Below are 11,950 nucleotides of genomic sequence, written 5' to 3'. Positions count from 1 at the left end.
CCCTCCTCCCAAAAAGCTCCCTTCTGCACCCAGTGGCTTTGCTTCCCAGGGAAGCAAAGAAGATGGGGACCTGGCAGCAGCGGGCCTGTGTGCAGTCCTCACCAAAGGACTTAAAAAGACAGAAAGTGGAAGGAGGAACAGGTGGGGGAGGGGTGACGGGGTGCAGTGCACTGCCCTTTTGAGCCACCTTCTGACTGGGTGTGGGTGCTCATGAATGAATCCCTGCTTGTGTGTTGGCGGCTTCTGAATGAGTGTGTGTGTGTGTGTGTGTGTGTGTGTGTGTGTGTAAGAGAATGGGGCGTGAACATCTATATTCAAACTCAGCTGAGAAGAGGGAGGGAGCAAAGACCAAGGTGGGGGCGGGAAGGAGATAATTACCTCACTGCGATGAGAGATTACCCACCCTCCTTCCCCAGAGGTGATTTATAATTTAAAGATAAAGAATAATCAAGTCCTGGCAAGGAAGGACACAGTGTTGTGGCTCTGATTAGAATCTCAGGATGGACCAGCACACGGTGAGGGTGGGAGGGGGCAGGGAAGAAACTGAGGGGAGGAGATCCCAGCCCCCCTCCTCCTGCCTGCCGTCCCAGCCTCCCAGAGGCTCAGCGTGTCCGAGCTTGGCCCAAATTACAGGCGATCGGTCCCCCATTATTTCTCCTAACTTTTAATTTCTGCTTCCGAAGGATCATTGCCCGCGGTAATTGCAAAGGACCGTCCTTGTGCAGAGCAGACTCTCGGGACCGTAGTGGGAGGAGGAGTGCATACCCGCTGGAGCACACGTCGGCGCACACACTCACACTCTGGGTACAGCCAGCTCCGTCGCCGGGTCCCACCTGGGTCCTTTAGAGGCGGGTCAGCTCATTGGCCTGAGCGAGAGGAGGAGGGAAATTCGGAAGCAAAGCATCGGTTACCTGACCCTCACCCTCCGAAGCCGGGTTCGACCTTCCGGGGTCACGGAGTCTGCCCTGTAAATCTCCACTGTGGACAAGGCGGTGCACAAATGCTCAGGCCTCAAACGGCCCTTCTGATTTGTTAGGGGTGGGGGAGAGGATAGTTTTCGTATTATTTCTGGAAGAAACATATTTTCCCGTTACATGAAGGGTATCGATCTTTATGTAGGCCACCTGCTATTTGTGCGATTTTTCGGTCACCCTTTCGGGGGGCGGGGACCAGGACAGCCGTCTAGCCTTGCTCATTTCGATTCCACTTCTAATGAGCGTCACTCGCGGCTGCCAGCCCCGCCTCTTGCAGGGATTTTGTGTCGTCCCTAATTTGATCCAGCCAAGGGGGCGGGAGTCAGAGCTGGTGAGGATGGAGGGACAGAGATCCTGACCAGATTGCTACAGACGCGAAAAACAGCCTTGAGGGCAGCAGAAACCGAAACCCTGGGACACGTCCCACAGGGGCTGAAGACCCCCGCAGAGACTCAGGACCTGCGACAACCCCACTCTCCCTTTCCCGTCCCAGCGGCGGAAGGCGCGGGAGTCCCGGGTGCCACGGCAGTAGGAGAGACCTGCCCTAGCAGTCCCCAGAGCTGGGATGTCCAGGCCAACTCGGGGCTCGTGGATTCCCACGTCCTGGGCCCTCCGCAGCTCTCCACAGCCAACCGATCCCGCAATTATTTAAAAGCCGGGCTGTCTCCTCCCCCTTCACCCAGGAGGCGGGCGCGCTGTTTCCAGCCCAGCGGAGGCGCAGCGGCACGGTGCTGAGCACCGCAGCCTCCCGTGGACTGTGCTCTGGCTCCCGGCAGGGAGTCTGTCTGTCCGTCTCTGCGGCTCAGTCCGTGAGTCCCGCACCAGGCCCGCCTACTCCGCTTGGGACCGTTCGCAGCCAATTAGGCGTGAGCGCTAACGAGGGTAGCGGAACCCCGCGGCCGCCTGCGGGCGCACGTGTGTGCGGCGTGTGGGCGCGTGGGCGCCTCCGGCGGGGCCGCCATAAATGCACTGGCCGGGCGCGGCGGGCGCCTGAAGCGGTGGCGGAGGCAACGCCAGGCAGCACCAGCCGAGCGTCCCGCAGCGCCCACAACAGCTGGGCTGAGGCTGATTTTGCGGGGCGCAGGAATGGGATCCCAGTAGATAGCGGGGGCCCGAGCCGCCTGAGCGGCCCGAGGCCGGCATGAGTACCAGCGGCCCGGCGGCACCTGGGGACGTCCCCGCACTGCCACCGCCACCGCCACCGCCACCTCCCGGGCCCGGCTCGGGGCCCGCACCGCCCGCTCCTGCGGCTACAGCTCGGGAAGCTATGGACGCACGAGCCGAGCTGCCCATCTTCCCCCGGGCTGGAGTGCCACCGCTCGCGGCCAGCGACACTGTGCCCGCGGTGCCAGAGGGGGCTGGGGCGGCCCGGCCCGCCGCGCCCCCGCGCCCCACCTCCTTCTCCGTGCTGGACATCCTAGATCCCAACAAGTTCAACAGTCGGAGACGCCGCTGCGTGCTACTGGGCCCTGTGGTGCCCGCTGCTACGTGTGCCCCATGCGCCCCGGCCGCGTGCGTCGCGGTCCCCGCTGCCTCCGGACGTTCGCCGCGCGCAGAGCTAGAACGCCGAGCCCTTTCCGCCGCCACGGGAGTCGCAGCGGCGGCCGGAGCTGAGCCTACAAGTGAGTATAAGGGGTGGGCGCTGGGGACGAGGACACCGACTGCTCCGGAATGTTTACGCTCCCGGGACCCCGCGGCGAGCTGGGCCTGACCCGGCGGGCGCCGCCGGGCTCTGTGAAAAGTTCGCAGAGCGCGGGGTCCGCCCCAGCATCCGTGGCCTCCTCCCGACCCGGACTCGAGGGCCCTCACTGCTACACGCTTCTGGCAAGGTTCTGCTGGGCCACATCTGGGGCTTTGGGGGTTGCGACAACGGTCCAGGATTCACCTAGTCAGTCTCTGGTGTTGGAGGGTAGTTGGTGCTGAAGGCAAAGGGACATGCGGCGGCTGGCTTGGTGACTTACCCACCCCCATCGTGGCCTCCCCAGCCCTCCCCCTTTGGACAAATCAGACTAATTGTGACAAAACGCTGGTTATCTCTGGAAAAACAATTAAATCCCTTCGATTACAGTTAAAGGGAAATGTGCTTAGCGGCGGAAAGCGGCCGGTAATGGGGCGGCCCGCGCCCCCTTTGCGGTCGATATCCCATTACGGCGCATGCATATCTCTTTCAAGCACCTTGCAAACTCCCCCCGAACATCTAAATTATAGGGTCAAAATTCGGATAATTACTCGATTAAAACCTATTACACTTATTAGGGGCCGCTATTGATCGCGAATTGCATTCGACCAGCTCCTGATTGCTTTTTGTGCCCCTCCCCCGCCCTCCCTCTAACTTCCTGGCCCCTGCGCCTCTCACGGACCAGAACGCTCAGGGAGAACTGGACTGGGGCCGCCAGCTCTACCAGCGCTGTTGCATTGACCTTCCGTTCCTAGAGGGAGGAAGAGCAGGCCCCGCAGGCTGCAGTTGGACCCCTCTCTCCGCCAAGGGGGTTGGTCTGCGGAGAACCCGCGGCTGCCTGCTGGAGCTGTGTAGGGAGGGAGCGAGCGCGGCACAGTTGGAGAGGGCAGCCAGGCAGGGCTGGGGCATGGACGACTGGCTACGGGTCGCCTGAGGGAATAGTTGCCCTGCTAAGACTTGGGAGTTGAGGACAGGACACCCGCAGTCTTCCCGCGACCTGGGTCATTTGAGCTGGGGTATTTGCGAGTTGCGATTTTATGCTCTAGTGTGTCAGCGCCAACTCGACCTGAGAGCTGAACGCAGGCACTGGGTCGGAAAGCGTGGAAGCCTCCTCTGGCTTTTAAAGACCACCTGTGGGTGAGGGGCATGCACGATCCTCAGATTCCTGCAGAGCACACAGACAGCCTTACAAAATTTCAGAGACAAAATGCAGTCATGGCGGCAGCTCTCTCGGGATGCTGCTAGACTGGTGCTCCAACACACTCCCTCCCGGGCTCCTGCTTAGAGGTTCACAGCGCTTCTTCCCAGCCTCCAAATTCCACCAGCTCAGGGAAAGCTGGAGCCCGCTTAAAACAGAGTCGCTGGGGAGATGGTTGATGGGCCCCAGAGGCCGGCAGGGAAGCCAGCCTAGCTTTCAGGGCCTCAGGCCTGAGGTAGGGACAGCTCCAAGGCGACCGACCGACTTCGGTCTTCAGAAGTGGCCTCCTCCCAGCCGGCCGACCCCACCCCAGGCCTCTCGCCCCTCCAGCTATTAAGTGTGCGGTAATTGGCTGGCCCCGCGCCCGCTGTAATTGGAAGGTAATATACGCCGAAATAAATTAAATGGGCTTTAACTAGTTTGTACATTACACAAAATGAGTTTAATTAAGTTTGTATCTGCCCCGTGAATCGATCGGAGCTCTTTCTCCGCTGTACACCCCGAGGGCCGCCCGCGCACTGCAGCCCTAAAGGCAGAGGCGAGGACTGCGGATGGGGCAGCAAACGCAGCTCCACACGGAGAGGGTCCTTCCGAAGGAAGGCAGAGAGGAAATGCAAGCAACCAAGGAGGAACTGTGGCAAGGAGGGAGGAAAAGAAGATCTTTGGGGAAGGGGCAAACGAGGAAGAGGAGGAACCCAACGATTAAAAGAGAATCCCTCCCTGGGGGAAGCGGGCAGGGCGGCTGGGTACCGGCTGACCCTCTGTCTTCTTCCTTTTCGCCACCCGCAGGTGCTGGGGACGCTTACAGGGCGGACGAGGCCGAGGCCAACGGCTACAGCAGCGGCAGCGGCCGCAGCCCGACCGCGGACAGCGAGGACGAAGCGCCCGAGGACGAAGACGAGGACGAAGCGCCCGAGGTGCAGGATGCTCAGGGCACCGAGGAGCCTCGGGGAGGCAGCGGCGGTCTCGGGGCCCGCGGGTCGGGCTGCCCCGGAGCGGCCGAGGTCGAGGCTTCCCCGGTGGACGATGCTGCGGCCCCAGGGCCCCGCGGAAACTCGCCCGGAGCCCCGGGCCCGCCTGCAACTGCCGTGGCAGCCGGCAGCGCGGGGAGCACTCCGCAGGGCGCCGCCGTGGCCACCAAGCCTAAGCGGAAGCGCACGGGCTCGGACTCCAAGTCCGGGAAGCCGCGGCGTGCGCGCACCGCCTTCACCTACGAGCAGCTCGTGGCGCTGGAGAACAAGTTTAAGGCCACTCGCTACCTGTCGGTGTGCGAGCGCCTCAACCTGGCGCTGTCGCTGAGCCTCACCGAGACGCAGGTGAAGATCTGGTTCCAGAACCGCAGAACCAAGTGGAAGAAGCAAAACCCAGGCGCTGACACCAGCGCGCCGACCGGCGGCGGCGGGGGCCCCGGCCCGGGAGCGGGGCCCGGCGCCGGGCTGCCCGGCGGCCTCAGTCCCCTCAGCCCCTCGCCGCCCATGGGCGCACCGCTCGCCTTGCACGGCCCGGCCGGGTACCCGGCGCACAGCCCCGGAGGGCTGGTGTGCGCCGCGCAGCTGCCCTTCCTGTCCAGCCCGGCTGTGCTCTCGCCCTTCGTGCTGGGCTCGCAGACGTACGGCGCGCCCGCCTTCTACGCGCCCCACCTCTGAACCTCGGTGCCGGGACCCCGGTGGGGACCGCACCATGCGGCCTCGCGCGCGGCCAAAGGACCTAAGGCAAGCGAGGCCGTCTCTTTTCTAAGGTTTCAGTCGTTGATCCTGTATATAGCCCGTTCCTACAGAAGAGAAATTTATAAACGAGTGTGCCCAGGGGCCAAACGGGAGGTTCTCGTGGCCTGCTCCAAGCACTTTGCAGAACTCTTAATAAAAGCACAGGAAGCCATGCGGGCGTTTTTTTCCGAAGGCTCTGTCGCCGTAGGATGCTGATCCTGCCTTCCTGTCCGCTCGGGTTCTTACCCATCTGTGTCTCGCTGAGCTGGGACTTCAGAGCGGTTAGGTCAAGTTTCCTGTCAGTGTCAGCGTCTCATCGTCACTCTGGTAGCTTGCACCCAGACACCTTTCTCTCCTGGGGATCGCTCTGGGAGCTGATCCAGCATGGTCCGAGTCCCCTTCCCGCTCTCTCCGAAGTGAGGCCCTTTCCACTCTTTTTGAGCCTAGCACTGCTGAGCTCCAAATGGAGCGCTTTGCTTGCTGTTGCTCCTTGTCTTCCACATCTGGTCCCACCGACTGCCCCCCCTCTCACCCCCAAGCAGGCTACTTGGGACAGGAAAAACATCCCCCTTCCCCGTGGAGGAAAGCTGGAGGGTTGAGGGGTAACCACCTGCCAGACAGTCTAATAGCCAGAATGGAAGGCCAGTGACCTTTTCTGGTGTGCCACTCTTCTGCAACAGTTGTTATGTATATGTGGTCCCTATGCGCTGAACGCAAGGAACCCAGCTGTGGCTGCACACTCCAAAGCAAGATACTGAACCACCTATGACTACAGGGAGACACATGGCAGCTTGTTCCAGCTTTGGAAGATTTTGTACATCAAGTAGGGGTGGAGGCTGGAGAAGGAAAAGGAGGTTGGCTGTGGGGAGGGGCAGGGAGGCAACTGATCTTAGGCCTGTTCCAGGGTCCCTGACTCTGCCTGGAAAGAAGGAAAGAGCCTGTTGTGCTCCACTATGGGGCTTGGCTTCTCCTTCAGGTGTCCTTCTGTATCCTGAGCACAGAGAGCTCTTGGAAGGGTCTTGCTAGCTACCTTTGGGAGTCAGGTTGAGAATGAACTGCAGTCACTGGCACTGGCTAGAGTGCTCAGAACTGGCTTCATAGTCACTGAAAGTCAAAGGGCAGGTAAGAGCATCGCATCTGGCAGTTGAGGGTTGTGAGGGGGGCGGGAAGCCAACCTGCCCCTTGAAGATATCCCTGAGTTTCCCTTACTTACTAGAAGAGACCTGGTGCCCATTCCAGCTAGCCCACATTCTGCTTCCAGACCTTCTGGGCCCAGGGTTTCCTGGCCTGACCTGATGTTTGCCAGCCCCTAGGTGGGCAGCTGGTCCAGCCTTCTAGTTCAGTTGTGCAACACTCCTATTCCTGTGGTCAGGGAGTGAGAGCTGTGCATGAAGTGGGATACATTTAATTTTGAGAGGTGATGGCTTGGAGGATATTCCTAGCCTTGCTGCTGAGGGCTGGGCCTCTTAAGATATAGATCGCCGACAGGGAAGTCCTAAAAGGTTCCAGAAGATTCCAGAAGAGTCTTGGAATCAAATCACTGGAGGCCTGGCCTGTGTGGGGCTTGCCCACCCAGAAGCCACAGCCTCCCTAAATAGGAGGGGATGCACCCTAGTTCTGCCCCATCCTGCCCACCTCCAAACTCAGAGAGCTTCTCTCCCAGGCCAACACAGGCAGCCCTAGCCCACACATCAAGATATCATGGAGCATGAGAGGAGTGGGGGCGGTCTCACTGCAAGCTTCCTCCTGTGCTGTGTCTGTGCTCAGGGGACCCTGTGCACAAGAGGGTAAGCAGCTGCCAGCTGACCCTGGAAAAAGACCCAAGGCCCTCTTCCTGTCCTGTTTCCTCATGCCAGCCTGGCTGAGCTGAGCTTGGAATGCTGACACAATCCACAGTTCTCCTGGGAAGATGACAAGGTGGCTGTGCTTCCTGGGATCCTAGCTACTCCGGCATGGAGTAATGAATTTTGGTTGGACAGGGCTCTTCAACATCCACATGGGAGTCGGGAGTGGGGTCAGCTCATTTGCTGAGGCTCCGTCCTAAATTTGGCTACTTACACTCATGGATCCTTCTGCATCTACACCAGGCTTTGTAACTGAGTAGAGAATGTGGGTCAGGGCCCATGAGGCTGAGAGGCAGTGAGCCCACCCCACACAGTGCCTCCCTTCCATCTCTGGGTTCATGCCATTGCCATGGAGCAGTGGCTATTTCCTGGCATTCCCTGGGTCCCTGTAGTCTTTCTTGCTGGACTCTGTATATAACAGCCCTTTTGCCTGTGATAGAATGTTGTGTGACAAGACATTTCTAGCAAGATACAATACACACATCTACTCAGCTCAGATAGAGATCCCATGACAGAGCAAAGTACGGGTACCAGCAAAGTCAAACTGGTGAGCCAGTGAGGTGTGTGTGTGTGTTTGTGCGCGCACGTGTGCATGCCGTGAGCACTCATAGACAGTTTTTCTGTATAGCCCTGGCTGTCCTGGAACTCACTCTGTAGACCAGGCTGGCCTCAGAGATCCACCTGCCTCTGCTTCATAAGTGCTGGGACTAAAGGTGTGTGCCATCATCATCACCTGGTAAGCCAATGCGTTTTATTGGGGCTACTTACAGGAGTGTGGGTGAAGAGTAATTTACAGGCGCAGAAATGTCTCAAAGACAGTTGTATCACTAAGGCCCACCCCAGCATGGATGGCAGCTCTCAAACCCTGGGAGCCTGGAGCACACTGCACAGCCTGCTGATAGCTCCACAGGCTGGAGCATGTCTTATCCAGGTGCCTCAGTTGATCTAAACCTCTTTCAGGAAGCTTAGCTGGTTTAGGCTTCTCCCAGGCAGCTGACCTAGTCTGAGTCTTATTTGCAGCTTGGCTTATCTGAGTCTCCTGGCAGCCCAGCTCCTTGGAGGCTGCCTCTCAGCTTTTATTGTTTCTACTGGTAGGGAGGGGCTCAGTGAATATGGTTCCTCACAGGAACTTCCTGAAGCTATTTTGTGTTGGAATGTCTCAATCTCTGAGGAAACTGTTACTCAGCACAGAATTGTGGTCATCTGTCTGTGACAGTAGGAGATCAGGTCTAGAGCGTAAGAAGGTGCTGGATGCAGGGCTTAGAAGGAGCCTGCTAGGCTCGCTCAGTTCTGGCCTCTCAGCTGGCTTTTCCACATGTGACATCTGGTGAGTTTTGGGGTGCAGATTCAATTGTTTCTGGGGAGCCCTCCAGTTGTAGAGTCCTACAACTCTCCTTTGACCAGTTTTGTGCAGATACAACGATTTGTCTAGTTTTTAGCTTGGGCCTTGTGTGCCCCATTAGACTTGAGGCCCTGGATATGGTAGCATATACTTGCAACCCCAGGGCTCATGTAAACCCCAGAGGCTCACCAGGCGGAGGCAGGCCAATTTAAAGTTCAAGATTGTTCTTGGCTACCTTGTGAGTTTGAGGCCAGCTTAGGACACATGAGATTCAGCCTCAAAAACAAAACTAAGTTTTGCTTCTTCGAAGGGGCTGCTGGTCACATGGGCTAAATTCTGGCCACACAGCGATGATTTGTGTTGGCTAGGACACCAGAAGGTAATTCATGGCAAATCTCAGTAAGCAGATAGATACTCCTTTCTCCCTTTTGTAGACAGTATGATGACTGAAGCCCAGCTCCTTCAGGCTGTTGGGTAGCTCAGGAAGATCAAGCCTGTGTGCTTGCTTGCTGTAACACAGTATGGAAAGAGATAAGATCCTAATTGTGTCATGTAGCCTCCTCAAGCCCAGTATGACCTCTGACAGAAACATCTCAAACCCAGTTTACAACCTACTATTTAGTTTTCAAATTCATTCTGATACCCATTTTTATAACTATCTGCCTTGCCGTCCCTGGTCTGCACTCTCCTATGGCAGTCCTACAACTGCTCCTAGGACAAGGCCCTTGAGGGCTGGATCCAGCCAACCCTCCTCACAACCATAACAGATCTCATTTCTCAAGCCTGCAGCTGGCTCCCTCGCCCTTCCCAAAGCCTGCTGGTCCTGCCTCTTCCCCTCTCTGAACTCCACCCCAGGGACCCACAGCCTTGAGTGAGGGAAGAAGCTCAAGGGCCAGCAGCTGCCTTCCAGCTCTGAGAACCCCGCATGCACCTTGGAAGCAGGCACTCTGACCTGTTTCTCCTGACTCAGAAGGCATGAAGCACAGCAATTCTAGAGAGCCAGGAAGCTGGGTAGCAGCCCTGTGGCTAGGGTCCTGCTGGGTGGGGCTGCACAGACCCTTCCTTCCCCTTGTCCAACTCAGGGCAGCTCCATCCTGACAGTCACACCGGCAAATCTTTCTTATAATAAGGCCAGGGAGATCCACTGAAAAACAGAATATAGAAATCACCAGGGTAACTAACCAGTTAGTCTTGAGTCACCATACCTTACACTTTCTCCTTCTAGCCCATCCCTGATGCTGCAACTTCACTTTAAGACAGAGATATACAAGAGGTCTCTGGCCTACAATTGCATCACGAAGCTGCATAAATAAAAAGGCTGCATGTATCTCACCAGGTAGATAGCTCAAGTGCCAGACCAGAATCACTGCAACCGAGTTTAACACACAGGGCAGGTGCTCTTTCAATCCTGGGAAAAGGTGTGTACCAGCCAGCTATCTGAATTGTAAAAAATGGTATTTCCTAGTTCATAGGTTTTTTTAGGTCAGTGATTTAAAGGTGAATATGGATGCACAAAAGTAATAGAAGGAAAAAAAAATAATCGCACAAACCCCTCGGTTCAGCAGCTCCTATTCCACATTGATGTGCACCTGTATGTAGAAGTGGGTAAGGGCAGATGCAAAGCAGAGACTAGCATTCAAGAAGCTGAGGCAGGAGATCCCTCAAGTTCCAGTCAACCTGAAGTAGATGTACCATGACCTTGTCTCAGAAACCCAAAGCCCAGAAAACCAAAAAAACCCAGAAAGCAAGCCCACAGCCCAGTTCTGTCTGACTTCCATGAATGCTTGGTCCTCTGGCTTTGTTGCTCCTTCCGTCTTCTTCATTAGAGCTGCAGGGACAGGTGGCCCAGGCATGTTTAGTAGCTGAAAACCTGCATTACCTTACTTGGAACACAGCTGCCTAAACAAAACACACTTTCCAGAGAACTAGTTGTCAATCATACAACTGTTTTAGATGAGAAACACTAGAACTTAAGCGTGTCAATGTCAAAGAAACTCCTCCAAGACAAGTTGTAACTCTAGAACAATAGCTTGCAGTTGGAAACTGTGGTAATAAGTTCTTGGTTGGGGTTCAGAACTCCAGGATCTTGTGGAGGCAGGAGCTTTAGACTTGGGAGATAAACAAACGTCTATGTTGTTGACAACCAAGAGAGAGAGGTCATAAGGAAATAAATATTTATTTAACACAACACAGGAATACAGAAAACAATAGGTAAAGTCCACACCTATCAGCAACACAATGAAGAAGAAAAGATACATCAGTGTAGCAGTCTTCCAGAGACAGAGACAGAGAGAGAGGAGGGGGGCTACATTGTTACTAGAGGAGGGAGACTTAAAAGCAAAGGCCAGGGCCATCCATTAGGAAGAAAGGGCAAGTATGCAAGAAAAGAGATAAATCCAGGTCCCAAATACATGAAGCTAAAACTAACAGAGTGAGGGGTGGCAGACAACAGCCGAAGACATCATCACCCCTCTTCAATGGACTGATAGGAAAGCCGGGCAGCATGCCAGTGGGTGAGGTTTGTAGACATCATAGACTCTGCCCAGCAGCAGAATAGGGCAGAACTGAAGAGTGGCTGGTTCCCTGGCACTCAGCTCAATGTGCTAGGATGACTTGAAGAAATCACTAACATATTTATGGAAATTAAACAACAAACTCCTAATCAACTGAGAAGATAACTAGAAAACTAGAAAATTCTTTGAAATTAAAAAAAAAACAAAAAACAAAGTCGGGGGTGTGGGGGCCACATGCCTGGAGTCTCAGTACTTGAGATGGAGGCAGGAGGAGCAGGGTTTACACAGCCTGGGTACCATAAGACCCTGTCTCAAAAAACAAAATGAAAATTTAAAAGACAAAATAGAATATGAAAAAACATAAAAGATAAATGTAAAATGATGTTTAGACCAAAACTTGCAGCTATAAATACCTCTACTAAAAAATAAAGATTTTTAAGTCAATAACTAAGTATTTTTAACTTAAATAGGAAAAAAGAAAAATCATATCCAAAGCAACCCAAAAGAAATAAAGTCTATAGAATAAAAAAAATGGGAAAATAACATGGACTAATTAACACAACTAAAACACTATAATTTAAAACAAACAAAACAAAACAAACAAACAAAAAAAACCTAGCCAGGCAGAGGTGGTGCACGCCTTTAATCTCAGTGCTGGGAAGGCAGAGGCAGGTGGATCTCTAACTTTGAGGCCA

The 11,950-nt window shown here is 55.3% G+C and overlaps 1 protein-coding gene across 1 annotated transcript; it reads left to right on the top strand.

Moving 5' to 3' along the window:
- The first annotated feature begins 2,115 nt into the window (after positions 1-2,115).
- Positions 2,116-5,728, top strand: Nkx1-1 (NK1 homeobox 1). The gene is made up of 2 exons (XM_031340011.1): positions 2,116-2,596; positions 4,640-5,728. The coding sequence occupies exons 1-2, from the start codon at positions 2,116-2,118 to the stop codon at positions 5,494-5,496; spliced, it is 1,338 nt and encodes a 445-aa protein (XP_031195871.1). The 3' UTR covers positions 5,497-5,728.
- Positions 5,729-11,950: the final 6,222 nt, after the last annotated feature.

The sequence above is a fragment of the Mastomys coucha genome, unplaced genomic scaffold (genome assembly GCF_008632895.1).
Source record: "Mastomys coucha isolate ucsf_1 unplaced genomic scaffold, UCSF_Mcou_1 pScaffold22, whole genome shotgun sequence".
NCBI lineage: Eukaryota > Metazoa > Chordata > Mammalia > Rodentia > Muridae > Mastomys > Mastomys coucha.
The sequence above is the reverse complement of the archived record's forward strand: the minus strand, read 5'-3'. Positions and strand labels throughout refer to the sequence as shown.

Coding starts and splice junctions, on each gene's coding strand:
- Nkx1-1 (XM_031340011.1), top strand. CDS start 2,116: ATGAGTACCAGCGGCCCGGCGGCACCTGGGGACGTCCCCGCACTGCCA. Junction 2,597..4,639: donor GGCCGGAGCTGAGCCTACAA/GTGAGTATAAGG, acceptor CGCCACCCGCAG/GTGCTGGGGACGCTTACAGG.